Here is an 18,654-nt window from a genome sequence, read left to right as displayed (position 1 = left end):
TCCTCTATCTTGGGTCTATAAAATTACTAATTTGGGTCTATAACAAAATTGAAAAGACTTCAAACCACGTGCTAAAGTTAACAATTGAAAACTGTATAATACCAAAAAACACCAAAAAATAAGAGCACGAGAACCTGAGTACATCAGTGAGCAGACACAATTACCTTTTCAAGATGAGGCATGGAACAACAGTGCATTTTTCCCTAAAATCCTATTTACAAATCAGAAATTTCTAAGAGCAATATGATAGCAGAACGACTTACCTGTGGGACCACATTCTGTACGTATGTTGGTGGATGCTGTTGCTTTTGCTGAACAGCACTTTCTATTGCTACTTTCGCTACAGTGCTTGGATCTGCTCCTGCTGGCACGGCAACCATTGTTGCACTGCAGCCAGCATTGTTGGGGTCACTGATTGTAACAATTCTAACTCCTACTTTATTTGGAATTCCTGTGACTGTTTCCCTATCATTATCCTCTGCTGGCCTCTTTACAGTTTTGCATTCTGCTGTGCCATTTGTAGACCGAACGTCAGATGACAGGGCAGGAGAATGGGACACTCTTGATCCTGAGTGGGGAACTGCTACGACTTGATGCCCCTGTATAACAGAGGTTGTAGAATGTGGTGAGACAACTACACTTGGGCGTTGCTGAGGCACATCTGAATTCAAACTTGAAGCTAGAGGTCCATTAGGCAAATCAGTACCACTAAACTGCTGTGTCGCCACATTTGGAGCCTCCTGTATACTGCTCACAGATGGTGAACCACCCAAAGTTAATATAGGTCCATTAGAAATTCTTTCTAGTTGATCACCTTTGGCAGTATCTTGCTGAGTGGCATCTAAAGTCCCTTGTGGTTCCATTGGAGATATCTCGCCATTTCCTACATGATTGGAAGTTTTGTGATTTGGAATGTTTTTGCTTAAATGAGAACCATCTCCTTTATCAAAATCACAGATTCCATTAACCAGAGGTTTTTTCAAATCACTTTTGATATCCTGCATGTCGATTTGTTCTGAGTTCTGTTTTCCGGATGTTCCATTCTCACCTAATTCTAACGATGGCCCATTACTGATTAGTGAGCACTGATTAGCCTCACTTTGAATTTTCCCTGAGTTTGAAGGAGGTAGACTTGAGTCACTGTACTTTCTCCCATTTAAAAGACTTCCCACCTGCATTTCATTTTCCTTTGTATCCCCATTGCTGGTGTTTGTGGTTCCTCGTCGGCAGGACGGGTTCTCCATGACTTCAATCTTACGTTCATGAACATGTAAACCTGTTGCTTCTTTTGCTTCCTCCTCCTTTTGGCAAATTATCTTATCACCTTTGAACGGGGGAGTAGCAGTAGTACAGGATGATTGTCCAGCTGGAGATGTCTGAGTGGCTGGAAGCGTTTGCACCTGAAGTCCAACTCCTGCTTGCGTCCCACTCATAGTAATTCCTGCTGGAGCAATGAGCTGAGTTGCATTTCCCTGACTCACAGTTGCAGTTGCAAAACTTGTATTTGGCACAACTGTTATGGTTACCTGGTTGCCAGAAGTCCCTTGGAAAATGGTTGCTGGGCTATTTGAGATCAGTGGGCCTGGCAATATTTGTAAGTTCGAGATGGGCACAGTTTGCACTCCCCCTGCAGGTGGCATTGCACTTTGGACCAACTGAACATTTTGCTGCCCAACCAATAGCTGCTGAGCAGAAGTTTGCCCCTGCACTCCAAAACCTGCTGCTTGGTTATTGGCCACCTGGTATACCACCTGAGGGCTAGGAGCTCTAGCATTATTAGGGGGAGGAATCTGTGGAGCTGGGAGAATTAGCTTACCACCTGGTGTTGAAGGACCACGCTTTGGAAGCAGCAACTGTTTTATCAGACTTGACTCACCAGAAGCAGGCTGACCAACGCCTGCGTTTGTCTGCTGTGGCTGAACTTGCATCTGTACTTGTTGTGGCTGCTGAACCTGTACTTGTACCTGTTGTGGTGAGGGCGCTGGTGAATGCTGCTGCTGCTGCTGCCTCTTCACAGACAGCATCTGACTGACGGTAGGAGGTGGTCCTTGTGACTGAGGGGCGGAAGATGATGACATGGCAGTTGGGACTTGGTTATTAGTAGCTGGGACAGGTGATGGTGAGGAAGATGGAGTTATGTTTGGTTGCCCAGTTAGCTGAACTGTCTGACCAGCTGGAAGAGCTGCTGGATTAGCAAGAACAATTTGGTGAATGGCTGGTGCATAAGTTTGACCTTGTTGAGCCGGCTGGCTTACAATCACTACGCTTTGTTGGGTTGGCTGCTGTGGTTGTTGAATGGGCTGTTGTACCACTGTTGATGAAACTTGCTGAGAAGGGAGAGGTTTTGGTGCAATGTTCTGAAACCCTACTCTTGAGGGTTGTGGACTTGGGACACCAGCAATGGTAACCATCTGTCCTGTAGCTACCTGAAAATTCTGTACGGACGTTGCTGAGACAATATTGGATGCAGAAGTTGTTACGTACTGTGAAGGTGCTATGATAACGGTGTCTTGTGGCTGGCTACCAGCTGATGTTTGTTGAGATGAAGTTTGCACAGGCTGGGGTGATGTGGTGATTAACTGTTGACCCTGTGAAACTGTAGAAGTACATGCTGGTATGTTCTGTACTCTGCCAAATATATGACTCTGTGGGACGGCTTGCTGAATTACTGTAACAGGAGTGCCGGAAGGTATCTGTCCTGGTACCACTGTGTGTAATGGAGACTGTTGTGGAATTACAGATGGATGATGAAGCAATGTCTGGGAATTTACAACTGTAACGGGTTGTGGTCCTGTACTATGATTCTGAACCACAGAACTCTGAGCAGCTCCTCCTCCCACAGCAATACTAACAGGAACTGCTGTCTGGGGTAGAGAATTCTGAATTACTGTAGCCTTAACAACTTCACAAGGAATTGGAGCTTTATTTTGAATGACAGTCACTGGAGCATTTTGCTGCTGGTGGGTATGAACTGTAGGATTTGGTGGAATTCTTGAAACAGTCTGTGCCACAGTATGAACACCTTGTACTGGAAAAGACATTTGTGTTGCAGTCAAATTTGAAGATTGGTTGGTAACAGAAGTCCTCTGAAAATGGTTTCCTACAGTTTGTGGTCCATGAGGGATTCCTGAAAAATAGGAGGGAAAAGCCAAAATTTGTAATGAAATGACTGAAAGCTGCAGGTAGGCATTATTTTACTTAATACAAGAAAAAAATAGTTTTAGGAAATTAACATCTAACTACTTTGCATCACACGAATATGATAATAAGTAATAGAATAAGCAAGAAAATGCTACTGGAAAAACAAGGAAAAATTATACATTTTAAATTTATATAATATCCTTTTTCATTTTTTTACTTATTAAGTCAGTAATACTTAAAACTCAAAAATTAATACCTGCAGGTGAAGGACTTGGAGATACATCAGGAACAGAATCAACACGAACAACAGGAGTAGAGACTGGTTGCTGCTGATAGTACATCTGAATGGGAAGTGGTATAGCCCTCCGTTTTACTCCGACCACATGAATATGTGCCTGCCCGTTGCTGCTGGAATCCTCCACTCTCTTCACTGTATGATTTGGAAAGACCGTTCTGTAAATAAAGTACATACATACTTAGTTTTGTTAACTAGCACACGAGCAAAAAACACTGACTTCTAACAGTGTTTACATAACAGCAGCAGGACATTTGCTGCTACTCATTATGAACCAGTATGATTCATATAGTTATAGATTCTGTAAGGGTAGGGAGCAAAGAAAAAACATAAAAGATCAATTCTCCAATTTTTAAAATCATTATTTATTAACACTGTGGGGGTTTTAAGTAATTCTATTGCATATATAATTAACAAAAAAGCTGCATTGAGGCAATCAGTGTCTATTTTATGAACTTTGCAAAATATCAAAAAGCTTTGATATCCGATGACAAGAGTATTAGCTATAGACTATTATTCAAGACTACAAAGGGCGAAAGTCATGTCTCTAACATATAAAAGTAGGTAGAAAAAAGTTTCTCTCTTCTTTCTTTGATAAGCCTTCTAATATTCAAACACAAACACCAGGTTTGATTTCCAAAATTTCCTTGTATTTAAATTTTCACCCTTACTACAACCTAGCCAATATTTCAAGTAGTAGAAATATTTAAAACTGGATAGTTATTTTGTCTAAAGAGCAAGAGGTGTTCTAAGTGATATACATGAACTTTGTTTGAAGTTAACAACTATGCATCCTACCTAAGACATTTATAAAATCCAGTTGAAGTTAGGATTCCACCACGAGCTAATTTACTGCACGTTGAGAGGTACTCAGAATACATTTCTGCTCGAGAGACAGAACAATCTGGATTTACTTCAAAATGAGCATTTAGCCTAAAAAGGAGAAAAATAAATGGCATTATGCATAGTAGATTATAGAAGAGTTCATATTTAAATATAGCAAAACCATCTGAAGGCAATGTATTATTAAATAATATTTATGCCTGTTAATCAAATTTCTCTCATGTTATTAGCAAAAAATGCACATTAGGTTTTAGATTGATGAAACCAAATAGAAAGAGATTAACCATGTAATCATATTTATTTTAGTATAAAAAATCATGAACAACAAATATAAAAACTGTCCTCACATCCCAGTGAGAACAGGGTTGGTCTGTTGGCAACAAATACTCTACAACAAGTGTTATTCAACGACTATCTACTCAATTTCCTGTCTTGCAATAAGTAAAATATAACAGAAATTCCCAATAATGAGCTATTTCCATCGGAGATGTGGAAAATGGAGGAAAAACTGAGCTAAAATTAAACTTGTGTTGCTTCTTGGATCAAATTCCTTGAGAAAAACTTACCCAAGCTTCCAACTACTCCTTAAACAATGATACTTCTTCCATGCTGCACACTCCCATTCCCCCATTTCAGAGACTTTTATTCCTAATACATTACAAAGTAATTCAAACTTCAGTATGTCTTTTTCATATAGTGACTTCCATCCACACAGAAGTTAGGATTGGAGGCCAAATTATCTTCACAGGATTCTTTTCTAGGATTTACTATATACACAACAGACCAATGTATAGCTGTTTATATAAACGGACTCAATACTTATAAGATAACTTTAAAATGATTCTCTCCTTCTCCACTAGAATTGGCAGAAATATGCAAATGAGATTTATAAGGTCAAATTTATGCCTAATATACACACATTGTGCAATGGATGTGGCACATACTTTTTCCAACTTTCATAATTCTTTGAGTACTGAATTTTCAAAAGGACTAGATACAAAAAACTTTTTTTGGTTTCAGCGTAGAAGACACACATTTCCAAGTATTATTGGAAGAGATTCATCAAGTATAAGGTGTAAAAATACAGAAGGTGAGGAATAAGCAAAAAATTAGAGATATTTAAAACTATAAACCTTATTTGAGCAAAGTGGAAAAGTCTAGAGAAAACTGCCACAGGAACAAAGATACGAAAGCACCAAAAATATGGAACACAGAATGACAGGAGCATGGAATGGGAGACAAACAATGTTTGAGAATGGGAGAAAAGGGATCAAAGAAAGAAAAATTTTAAAGTAATACATCATCAGAAAGTGATCTTTTACATTCAGTCTGTTAATCTTCTAAAGAGTTTAAGTTGAAATTCATAAACTATGTGGAAGCTATTATCATGACAAAATGAAATCTAACCAAGTCTCCATTTATTTTTTCAGAAAGTGGCTGACATAGGACTATTCAGTCTTCTCCATAAAATATTATTTTCAAGTTGCTTATTTCTATGTAAACTCACTGGCTCTTCTATCATTTGATTAGTTTCCCCTTACTATTCCCAAAAAAGAAAAACTATCAGTGAACAAGAAGTATTGCTTGTGATGAAAAAGAAGGGACATTTAACAACAAAATCTGGTTTTATTTTCTTAAAGACAGTCCTGGTCAGTTTTAATAAAATACTGATTTAAGAAAAACAGATTTTATAATCTGACAAATCTTATTTTCTACAAAGTCAAAGGGTAACATTTTAACACAAATTTTACTCTGAAAAGAAGTGGTGTAATTTAATGAAATTCTAGTCAAAGACTATTTTAATTCTGAAGATTATGATGAATATTTTTTTTTAAACTGTTCTAAAATGCAGGTGAAATGATTTTACATTATCCTTTCTTTGTATAAATGATATTCTACTCTGACTAAAAAGAAATACAGAATAAAACATTCTGGATGACTGTTGAAATACATTTCCTTCACCCTTTTGCTTTATTCTTCCCAAGGATAAAGCCTTAATAGAAATAAACCACTTACCACTGACAAGCAAACTTCTCACTATCTATTTCCACTATTCCTGGAGGTGGAGCAACATGCTGTGCTACAACTGCTCTGGAAGCTAAAGAAAAAAATACATTAGCTACATCATTTTTAGAAACTTACTTAGTTACTATATGCCATGTTCAGTTCATGGACACTGAAACAATATTTACAATGAATACCTTTTAAAAAAGGTGTATAAACATAATGAAAATATACAAATTTGAGAAAGAAACTTATAATGGAGCACATATTATACCAGGCACCGTCTTAGATGCTTTATATAAATACTCTTTTTTAAATCTTGCAATCATTCCAATAATAATGCTATGGATTATATGGTCAATATCAACTCTGTTTTTCCCATGGGTCAGACACTGAGTTAAATACCTTACATATATTATTTTAATTCTTCTGTGCGGTGGGTATAGATATGGAAACGGAAACTCACTCAAAGTGATTAAAATAACTAGCCCAAGGTCACACAGCTCAACACATCAGTAAATAAGAATCAGTTTAGTTACAGAAGCAGATAGCATCAGAAATCGTAACTTCACTTCTGAATCTAAAAGATTAACATTAACTCTCTAAGTGGCATATATAACACATCTGGGAAAAGATGAACAAAAAGGTGAACTAATTTAAAGTCCTACATTCAAGAAGGACTTTCCTAAGATTATTTTTCTGAAGAAAAAAAAATCTACTGTAATAATAGTTTTAAAATATACCTATTGTCCGAGGAGAGGCAAGATGGTTGTGTGAAAGAGTACTAGCTGTTCATCTTAAGACGCATAACAATTTCTGAGATTTTACTTATGATATATTTTAAAACAATTCAAATCCAATGAATATGTTAAATAATCTATTATTTTCTAACAAGTTGAGTAGATCTGTAGAAAAATGTTTTCTTTTCTGCTGTATTATATATAAAGGAACTAACGAAAACGTGAAAAATATAACATAAACTTAGTCATATGATAATAGGTTACAAATATGAGTCTTTATTTATAAAATTAAAAATTATACTGCTTCAAATAGTTTTTAAACTTATAAAATGTACCCACTATTTTTCAAATAACATTTTAGCAAAACTCAGGATCCTCAAACAGAACAAATGTATTTCTAAATTATTAGAACCAAAGGAGCTCCAGAGCACAGTCAAATCTGTGAATGATCTAAAGCAATCCTTGACTTGTTTGATGAAGCCCCAAGCTTTCACTGGGATAAGAGCTAATACCAGCCACTTAATGAACATTTGCTCTGTATTAAGCCATTTACATTTACAAAACATTGTTTCTTTTTATCTTATTTGTAGGCCTAAATTTAATTACCCTCATTTTGCTAATGAAAAAATAAAGCTCAGAGATGAAGTTTACAAAAGAACACATGACAGAAATGGCAGAACTGTGTATAGCTGGAAAGCCTTCTTTTAGGAGTACCCGATTTCAATCCAGGTCTGTCATATTTCAGATACCATACTGTGACATGCTGTTTCTTAACAGAACAAAATAATTAGAACCCAAACTATTTTCCTGGTGCAAGCCCAGCTTATCTTTTCTTCTCCTAACTTGATGACACAGTGACAGAAAATAGCCTTCTAGGGCCTGTACCTATATGGAAATCTTCCTCCTTTTTCTTCATCAGTTGTACTATGATTGTACTACGTACCGTACTCAGACTGAAATCTCCTGAATCAATTAACTAGTTGAGTGAAACATTAGAAATGATGTTGAAATTATCAATTTCCAGATACTCAACTTTTGTATATATACCTTTTTAAAACTGCCCTTCTCCCATTTTGGAACAGAAAGTCTTACATCTCATCCATCCTTTAGAGCAAATCAAGTTATGGTTAAATACACGGCTCTGGAGCCAGAGTGGCTGGCTCTAGAGTTCCAGCACTCACTAGCTGTGTAACCGTGGGCAAGTTAATTAACCTCTCTGTCCATAAAATGTGGAAAAGTAACACTGACCTCATAGGTCATTATGAGGATTGGAGGAGTTTATATAGAAGCCACTTAAAACAATGCCAGGCACATAGTTTTCACTATATAAGTGTTAGCTATGATGATGATGATAACAATGATGACGAATGATACAAAAACCTCTAGGGCACCAAAGGGAGAATCAGAATTATTACAAACCACAAAGCTTCTTTTAACCAAGGTATTATGGTAGGGCTTTCTGTCTATATTTTATTATGCTTTACATATTATATTTAGGAGCAATGTTGGGCATTAGATATTGACTATTCTGGTGCTTTGGTGTGTTCTGAATTCAAATATAGAGTGAAGACAATTTTTGTTTAATGTCCTTCCCTCCTCTATCCTAGTAAAAGGGTATTACTTTTCAGGTCGAATCTTGTATAAGTAAAGCATAGATAAATTTTTTAAAGGAATACTGAAGGTGGTGTCATCTTATTTCATTCAGATGACAAAGTCATGGCTTAACTATGTTAGAATTACAAAGTAAGGAGCGTGTCATGGGAACACCTATTAACCACACTTTCTTGGATTGAAAAATAAAGTTGGACTTTATCAAAATAATGGAAAATGAGGTTGATTAAGCAAGATCCTTTTGATAATAAAGACTATTAGTTAGGTTATGTGGCAGACATTTTCTATAACTGAATGAGGTAAATCTGCAGTTCCAAGGTTTTAACACAAAACTACTCAAAGCACATGATAAAAGCACCTTATCGAAAAACTATATTGGTCTCAAACAATATATCCAGTTCCTAACCCAGTGGTCCTCAAAGCATAGTTCCCTGACCTGTAGCATCAGCATCTCATGGGACCTTGTTAGACATTAAAATTCTCAGGTCCACCTGAATCAGAAATTCAGGGTATGGAGCCTAGAAATCAGTGTGTAGGCCCACCAGGTGATTCTAATGCACCCTGAAGTTTGAGAACTGGTGTGCTAATACTTCTTGAATGTATCAGGTTAAATAAGGTGTATCTAAGCAAAACAGTCAGTGAGTATAACTTCTAGTCATATCTTATTAATATCTTTTTAATATATTTTCAATAAGCTTAAAAGTAAATGTACTGACTGGGCATCAAATTCTTTTCTGAGTCATATGTTGTTACTTTTTTGATTTCAACAAAATCAAAGAACTCACGTCAGAAGATCATTAAATATAATCTTAATAATTTTGGATAATTCTGAAGGTCAAAGAGTTACTAAGTTCTTTTTTTTTTTTTAATTTTTTTTTTTCAACGCTTATTTATTTTTGGGACAGAGAGAGACAGAGCATGAACGGGGGAGGGGCAGAGAGAGAGGGAGACACAGAATTGGAAACAGGCTCCAGGCTCTGAGCCATCAGCCCAGAGCCCGATGCGGGGCTCGAACTCACGGACCGCGAGATCGTGACCTGGCTGAAGTCGGACGCTTAACCGACTGCACCACCCAGGTGCCCCAGAATTACTAAGTTCTAACCTTAGCTATTTACTGATGTGAACTAGATTTTCAAATTAAATCTATAAAAAGGAAAAACAGAGGTAGAATTAATGTTGAACCCAGTTTCACTCAAGCAATAAAAAATATTCATTCTGGGACACACTGGAGTTAACACTTTACCGAGAAGTAGGGAAAAAAGTCTCGTCCACCTCATTAAGAGATGAACTTCCAATAGCTACTTTGTCATGTATTGTTTCACATACTGTTGATTTCTAAAACTCGTAATGATAAAATTTTAAACACTTAAAACTTCATAGACCACCAGGAAATTGAAGAAGTTAAACTAAAATGTCTACATTTATAGCTGAGAAGTACTGATACGAGTTCAAGGAGAAAGAGGGTATATAAAATTTCCAATATGAAGAGTTTATATATTTTTTTAAATGGATGTTGGTAAGTATCAAGATGATACTGGATACAAAAAGTATTTTAACTTTTACTTCAAAATGTCAATTTAATATACACAAAAAATTTTATTTACAACTATTTAAGTTATAATGAAGAAATTTAGATTTCAAATTAAAAGTGGGTGAAAGGTTATATATAAGTATTCATAGTGATGAGGAAAAGTGAGCAAAAAGTTTGAAGAGGACCATTCCATAAGAAAGCAGTAATAAACAAACAATGGGGGGGGGGCACACTATGAATGATACCTAATAAAACAATTATAAGTTGTCATTCATGATGAGCTAGTAATAAAGTAAAATGCTCATTGGCTCAAAGATGAACTCTTTTAGATTGTCTTTGAAGGCTTATTCCCACCTCTATCAATGAATTACTATATATATATATGTGTATGTGTGTATATACACACATATCACAAACGCTCATCATTTAATTTCGTCCGTTTGCTAAATGAGGACCAAATCTTAGTTTAGGAGGCGGCTTCATTTGTTAAGGTCACTAGTGGGTCAATAACAAGGCAAAAAAACAGTAGCCTTCATCAAAACTACCCTTAAATATTCTTCAAATGGACCATTATGTTTCAGGTTATCAATGATAATTTATTAATTCCTTTCTTTGTTGGACATAGTTTCTCTATGGCCCTCAATTAATTTAATCTCTAGTTTCTTCTTTAAGGATAAGAACATACTCCCACCACACACCTAACTGGCAAAATGAACTGTTTCATTTCTTTGTTAAGGTTGAGAAACTATTAATATTTGACCACTGATTCCCCAATATGCATTGGCTATTTAACATCTATTGCCTGTGGGTGAAAGGTACTAACTAGATTAGTAGTCAAAATTACCTACTGTTTTCATGCTTTATAATTTGCCCAATTCTGTTAGTTGATATCAAGTAAGTTAAATGCACATATGATACAACTCTACCATATACTTTAGAAGGATGCAGTGGAAGTCAATAAAGTATGTGATATGTATTACACACTTTGTGTGAATAGAGTATATAATTGTGATTCTATAAGTTAGAGAAGAGGAGAGACTGGGACCATGATTAAATGAGAGCAGAACAAGGAGCTGGAGAGATGTGATGAAAGTCTGAACTGGGCCATAAGCACCGGCAGTTGAAGATGCCAGGGTATTTAGAAAGATTCAACAAGATTTGGTGAATGAATGGATGTGGTAGTTAAAGATAAAAAATAATGAGATTTTTGCTGTAAGGTTGTGAGGGAAGTTGAGAATGATCTAAATGTATTTCTAGGCTGAAAGGAAGAAGCAGGTGAAAGATAAAGAGGTTTAAGATATATGAATGAGGAGATAGATGGATATTCAGAGCACAGATTGAGAAGAAGCTGACATCTCTGAAGACAAAGGGAAGTTGAAGGAAAATGAATTCAGACGCTAATAAGTTTGTAAGTGAAGGGGTAAGAAGCTGAAGAAACCCATGCCACATGACTTCCATATTAATTGCAAAGTGAGAATACGATCAACTGAGGAAAAGAATATCCTATATTAAAAAATACAAGGAAAGAAAAATGTCTTGGGAATGGTAGGAGGTGGAAAGAGCAGATGAGGTGAAAGATGGATTAAGACAAATGAAGTTGAAAAAAGCACTTCCAAAAAAGCTGAGAGTGCTAAAATATAAAAATGATGACTCATATTGAGATAGGAGGAAGAAGTCCAAGGACTGAAGAGAATGATCATTATTAGACAGGTATGAATTCCAATTAAAGACATCTGAGTTAAACAGAACTGACCCAAGGGCCCCGAGGAAGGGTGCACAAGTGCAGGTATACAAGTCCATATATGCGTCATGTGTACAAATGCACATGTGTCTAATCCAAGACTCTAATCCAAGATTCTATGGTTTCTGGTCCAAAATTGAAAGTTATTAGGATATATTATACTTATGTATTAGTATGATCAGCTAGGAGAATTATAATTATAAGTTCATTCTTGGTGTATCAATTTCCAGTGAACAAAATCACAAATAAGTCCATCGGGGCACTTCATCTTGTTCCCACAGTTGTAAATTTCTAATCCCTCACACTCCTCTAAATGTTTTTTTGAAACTCTATTATACTATTCTTCCTCTGACTTACGTTGGTCCTACTGCTCCTGGAAAGTATAGTATCTAAGAAATTAAAGCTTACACTCAAGTTCTGCTTTAGCCTATTCCACTATACAATATCAGTTTCCTGTACTGCATATTTAAATTTATCCTTAGTATTAAATCTTACACACCATTAACCATACTGAAAAAACATTATGTAAAAACACTAACCTGGGGTGGATGCTACATGGGTCTGGGTTTGGACTTGCTCTACAGCTTGTGGCCTAATTTCAGATAAAACTTGATGACTGGAACTTGGATGTTCGACGAGTTTTACTGCAGCTAGTGCATCAGGGCCAAACATCTGAATATCCATAGAAACCAGACACACTAACATGTCTAAAATAAATTAAAAACCAATAGTTATTAATCAATAGTATTACCAAACAATGACATTGCTGAAAAACACATGCTGTTAGAATAACTGTTTCTCAAATGCCAGTCCACAAATCATCATTCATCAGAATTATCTGTGGATCTTTAAAAAAGATAGTTAGGCTCAATCTCTGAAGACTGATTTAGTATCTCTGGGATGGGAATTTAGCATCTTTGTTTTTAAACAATTTCCCAACTGATTCTGATGTGTAGCCAGATTTAGGAACCACTGATATGGAAAGTAACATCTTAAATTTCTCAATAATAGTACTGGCAAGCCAAATCTCCATTAACTCTGATTTTAGTATTTACACCAAAGACAGAAATCATTTTAATCAATGAGTAAAATGTTAACATGATATACTTTCATAAGTATGTTTAAAACTGACAACCCACTAAGGGTGTGGTAAGTTCACTAATTTTAAGGATAGTAGCACTACCAGCAACTTCTAGGAACACAAGGAAACTTTTTCACTCAGCTTCAGTTGCTTAATAGTAGCAGCTGACTGTTTAAAACTGAAAGATCTGCTCTTCAGAGACAGCAGTTTTGTTGGTTTGAAATCTGACATGTAGTAACAGAAATACAGAAAGGGACATGAATTATTGGTAGCCACATACACCCTGGTCTCTATATGACAGAAGTTTCTTGCTAATCTTAAACAGGCAAAAAAGAATAGCACAAACAAGTGTATCTAATGGGTAATGACCCCTCAAAATAAACAGTACATCCTAAATATCAATTGTGATTTAGCACAGTACCAGACTAAATATTTTTTTTCCTCAATAAGGAAAATAAATGTTTCTTTGGTTTAGTCTTACCTATGCTCTTTTCTACTTTTGCAATTTTTGTGCAAGCGACGTCTCCCATTTCAGTGAGCATATATAGCACCTCGAGTGTTGAGATTACAAGCAGCACATCAGGTAAAGTGAGATGACAAATGATCTCTCTGTATGAGTCCTGATCGACATATTCACAAATCAAAACACCATTATCTTCTGCTTTGCAAAGATTTCCCAAAATTTCCATGCCTGAAAAGCATACATGCACAAACATTTATTTGTTTTTTAACAGATGCTAAAAATTTTGTGTGTGTTATACAGTGAGAAAATTAAGTAAGCGCTTACCCCTCATCTTTAAAAATCTATCCCTTGACATTAGGCATTTAGTAACAGTATGAAACATCAGATGAGTAGTTTTGAAATCAACAGGGTCCAATAGAAGCTGGAAAAAAGAAAGGACACTATTGTTGAGGCAGGCTTCTTCCACTGTTGTAAACTTCAAATTTAATAAAAATTAACAACAGTGTTGCGTATGTTTTAAAAAAATGTAGTTACTGTGAGAATAGCCATCACTAAATCTGGAGCATCATTTCAAATATTTCTTTTTTCTAAAAAAGTGTGTGATACCATACCACTTTAGGCAAAACTGTATGTAGGCCTTTCATATTCTGTAAGTATAGCAAATATAATAATCCTATATACTAAAATTTTAAAGTAAATATCACTGCTAACTATTAAAACTATTTTAAGTTACTGTCACATGCTTACCTCAGCTGCAATATTTCCTAATGTGTCAAGGCCTAATTGCCTTAGAGAAATAAAATGACTATGTGCAGAAAGTAATAGGAAACGAAGACAGGTACGATTAGCTGCCAAGAGCTTAACATTGCCCTCCTCAAAGGAAAGATTTCGCAAAATCACTGCAATCTGAAGTACCCGTTGTCCTTCAATATCATTAATGCCCAGCTTTCGAGGTGGATGAAATAAAGATTCCCAAATCCATTCTCCTGATGTACCTTCTATAATAGAAAATACACATTTTACTTAAATTAACATTTCATTTATTATTATTGATAGTCAAAGTTACTTAAAATTTTTCTTATTGACTTACCATGAGACTTGTTTCTGTCAGAAATGAGGTCACGTACTTCATTATCATCAACAATGTCTTTCCAAAACTGTAATAAGAAATTGTAATACTTAATTCTGACATTTGAAAACAACTCTTCTATTACTTTAAAGACAGTCACACATACTATAACTCTATAAAATTTCTATTTAAAAAAATTCATGTAGATATATGTTATATATTTATTTATTTGACATAAATGCTTAACTTTTTATAAGTTTAAGGTAGTTATAAATAAGGTATCATTTCAGACTAGAGTTTCTCAACCTGGGGTTATGGTGCTATTATCTTGTTACTTTTGTACTAATTTAGGGTTGTATTATCTTGTTACCTTCGAACTAATAAAGAAGCACACAGACTATCTGCTTTTCATCTCTTAAGCATTCTAGTATGTATATTTCAAAATAATTGTATTTTATTTTTTTGGAATGAAGATTCCTTTGCATTTAAAGTCACTAGTCTGAGAAAAAGTCCACTACCAAAAGGATCCACTGCTCAAAAAACTCACGATAGAAAATATTTGAGAATAAACAAGAATTAGGCATACGAAGAAAAAAAAAAAACAATGTTCAATAAACAAGAAAAAAGGGCCATAGGAAATCCAAATAACAAAGATATCAGACATGGAATTTTAGATGATCACAGATAATAAATTCAAAGAAATAAGAGATCGAAAAATTTGGCAAATAAATGAAAACTATAAGAACTGGGGTGTCTGAGTGGCTCAGTTGGTTGAACATTTGACTTTTGATTTTGGCTCTGGTTATGATCTTACAGTTCTTGAGTTCGAGCCCCACGTCGGGCTCTGTGCTGACAATGTGGAGCCTGCTTGGGAGTCTGTCTCCCTCTCTCTATGCCCCTTCCCCACTCATGCTGCCTCTCTCTCTCTCTCTCAAAAACTGAATAAATAAATATTAAAAAAATATAAAAGCTAAACAGAATTTCTAGAACTGAAAAGACAACTCAATCTAACAAATGATTATATACAACTCAAGAAACAATTAGTGAACTAAAAGAGAGTGCAGAAGAAAATAACAAATTGTCAGCAAAAAGAGACAAAAGGATGAAAAAAAAAGCATATAAGACACAGGGCATAGAGTGAAAGGTTCTAACATTAGGGTAATTGGAATTCCTGAGGAAGATGAGAATGGGCAGAAACAATAGTTGAAGAGACAAGGCAAAGAATTTTCTAAAACAACTGAAAGATGTTAACCTACAGATTTAAAAAGCACTCCAAACTCTGAAGAAAGAGAAATAAAGATGTGTAGGAACATCACAATAAAATAATAAAATACCTGAAAAGCAAACACAAAACAAAACAGGGGCACCTGGGTGGTTTAGTTGGTCAAGTATCTGACCGGCTCAGGTCATGATCTTGCAGTTCGTGGGCTGGAGCCCCATGTCGGGCTGTGCTGACAGCTTGAAGCCTGAAGCCTGCTTCGGATTCTGTGTCTCCCTCTCTCTCTGCCCTTCCCCTGCTTACTCTCTCTCTCTCTCTCTCAAAAATATATAAACATTAAAAAAAAAAATTAAAACACACACATACAAACCCTCCAAAACAAAACCCAATTTAAAATGCAAAGACAGAGAAAAGAACAGATAATCTTGAAAAGGACAACTAAAATGACAGCAGACTTTGTAAAAAAAAAAATTAATAATAATAATAATAATAATAATAATAATGATGATGATGATAATGGAAGCCAGAAGACAATGGGGCATTTCCTTAGTGATGGAAGAAATGATCTGCCAAACTAAAATCTTTATACAGTGAAATTGCCCTTCAAAAATGAAAACTGGCAAATGAAAACTGAGAAAACTTGTCATCTACAAACCAGCGTGAAAGAAAAAATAAATGAAAAGGTCGATGTAGTTTAAATCAAGATAATGAATTACTTAAAAAATGTCTTATGAGGTAAAAATACACATAAAATTAAAATCTAAGACAAAATGTCTAGAAGAGACTTTTGTTCAGGCCATAATGGAGTAACTGGTACTTCAGTAGTCCTCGTCCTGTCATAAAACTACTATATATAAAACAACTGTTTTCAGAGATTGGACAACACAGCAATGCAAAACTAATCACTGAAATAGGGAAAACGAATGAAGTGAGTCCAATGACTGTTCCATAGTTTTACAGGACGCTCTTTCTAGACTACAGCAAAGGGACAATAAATCTAAGAGATCACAGCAAGCTGAGGAAACTGATCAAGGCCAATAGAACTAGAATTTGAGAGCAAATTTGCAAGAAAAGAGGAGCAATGTAGAGAAAACTCCATGACTCTGCACAGGACTGCCTTGAATTGATTGATGTTATGACTGAACTCCAAAACACCAGGCCAAAAAAAAAAAAAAAAAAAAAAAAATGTAGAGAAAAACTACTGAGGAGCTATACTGGACAATTCACAAACAGAGAAAACTCATTAAATACCCTGTTAACTCAGTCAAAATCCAAACAAAGCCATGCCTTAGGAATAAGGATAAACTAGTGCTAAAGACTAATTTCTCTCAATCATAACAAAGCTTTAAAACATCTTCTAAAGGATCAATATGTCACAATCCATATGTCAATTAAAAAGCATGCCAGAGCAAAGTCCAAAATCCAAATACTCAATAATGTAACATTCGTAATATCCATATCTAATAAAAAAATTATTGTCTGTACAAAGAAAGTAGGAAACATGATTCATAACTAAGACAAAAATATTTCAACAAAAAACAAATCCAGACGTAATAAAGATAAGGGATTTAGCAGACAGATTTTAAAACATTTTTTAATAAAATTTTATTTTTTACTAAATATGGGCAAAGATGTAAAGGGAAGTATGAACACAATTAGAAAAATGGGATGTTTTTAAAGACAATCAAATAGAATCTCTAGAGTAGAAAAACATAGTATCTGAGATAAAAAACATGACTAGAGGGGCTAAACATAACAGAAACTGCCCATGAAGAACACAGGAAAAGAAGGTCTAAAAACAATGAACAGAATTTCAGTGGCCTGTGGGACAATAAATGGTCTAACATTTGTATGAATATAGTCTGAGAAAAATAAGGGAAAGAAAATATTTCAAGGCATAACTGTCAAAACTTTCCAGATTTCATGAAAAATTACAACCAAAAGAGCTAAATAAATCCCAAGCAAGAAAAGTGCAGAAAACTTCAACAAGGCACATCATAACCAAAATAAAAATTGATGATTAAGCAAACACCTTACAAGCAGTCAGAGAAAACACATCACACACAAGATAATAAGAATAAAACTGACTTCTTGTCAGTAACAAGCAAATCAGATGGCAATGCAACATTACCCTAAAACTACTCAGATAATACTCTAAAAACATGTAATTTTATATTCAGCAAAAACATCTTTCAAACATAAAGGCAAAATAAAATTTTTAGGAAAATAAAAGCTAAGAATCAAAACTCAACCACATCAATAATTTCATAAAGTATAAATAAATGGTCTGAACACATTCATGAAAAGTAATAAATTACAGAAAAACTATAGTGAGGGAAGAGGGGAAAGCAAAACCCAACTATAAGATGTCTATAAGAAACACTGTATATAAAACCACAGATGACAAGCATAAAGACGGAAAAAGATATATCATGAAAATATTAATTATAAGAAAGCTGCTATAGATAAATTATACCAGGGAAGTTACTTCAGAAAATGGGATATTACCAGAGGTCAGAGGAATATTTCATGCTGATAAATAAAAGCTGAATCATCAAGAAAATGTAAAAATCCTGGGGCACCTGGGTGGCTCAGTTGGTTAGGTGACTGACTTCGGCTCAGGTCATGATCTCACAGCTCGTGAGTTTGAGCCCCGCGTCGGTCTCTGTGCTGACAGCTCAGAGCCTGGAACCTACTTCAGATTCTGTGTCTTCCCCTCTCTCTACCCGTCCCCTGCTCACGCTCTGTGTTTCTCTGTCTCTCAATAATAAATAAACGTTAAAAAAAATTAAAAAAAAAAAAAAGAAAATGTAAAAATCCTAAGTGTATATGCAACTAATAACAGAGGTTCAAAATACAAAAACTGACAGAACTGGGCTGCCTGGGTGGCTCAGTCCATGATCTCACAGTTTGTGA

General features: G+C 35.2%; 1 protein-coding gene and 1 long non-coding RNA gene across 4 annotated transcripts in view; one reads left to right on the top strand and one right to left on the bottom strand.

The window, feature by feature from the left end:
- Nucleotides 1-18,654, bottom strand: part of ARID2 (AT-rich interaction domain 2) — a 166,719-nt gene that overhangs the window by 44,756 nt on the left and 103,309 nt on the right. For all 3 annotated transcript variants that reach the window (XM_023256978.2, XM_023256979.2, XM_045061671.1), the window contains 9 exons: nucleotides 14,541-14,607; nucleotides 14,198-14,448; nucleotides 13,775-13,871; nucleotides 13,469-13,678; nucleotides 12,446-12,613; nucleotides 6,296-6,377; nucleotides 4,235-4,369; nucleotides 3,398-3,594; nucleotides 264-3,127 (listed from right to left, as the gene is read on the bottom strand). In XM_023256978.2, the coding sequence (XP_023112746.1) occupies nucleotides 264-3,127; nucleotides 3,398-3,594; nucleotides 4,235-4,369; nucleotides 6,296-6,377; nucleotides 12,446-12,613; nucleotides 13,469-13,678; nucleotides 13,775-13,871; nucleotides 14,198-14,448; nucleotides 14,541-14,607 (4,071 nt within the window). The remainder of the gene's footprint in view (nucleotides 1-263; nucleotides 3,128-3,397; nucleotides 3,595-4,234; nucleotides 4,370-6,295; nucleotides 6,378-12,445; nucleotides 12,614-13,468; nucleotides 13,679-13,774; nucleotides 13,872-14,197; nucleotides 14,449-14,540; nucleotides 14,608-18,654) is intronic.
- LOC123386582 lies at nucleotides 3,042-3,797 on the top strand. Its single transcript, XR_006600676.1, has 2 exons — nucleotides 3,042-3,182; nucleotides 3,404-3,797. It is a non-coding gene; the product is annotated as an uncharacterized LOC123386582 (long non-coding RNA).

This window comes from Felis catus, chromosome B4, assembly GCF_018350175.1.
Source record: "Felis catus isolate Fca126 chromosome B4, F.catus_Fca126_mat1.0, whole genome shotgun sequence".
Classification (NCBI taxonomy): Eukaryota; Metazoa; Chordata; class Mammalia; order Carnivora; family Felidae; genus Felis; species Felis catus.
Note: the sequence above shows the minus strand (reverse complement) of the source record. Positions and strands in the feature narration are given on the sequence as shown.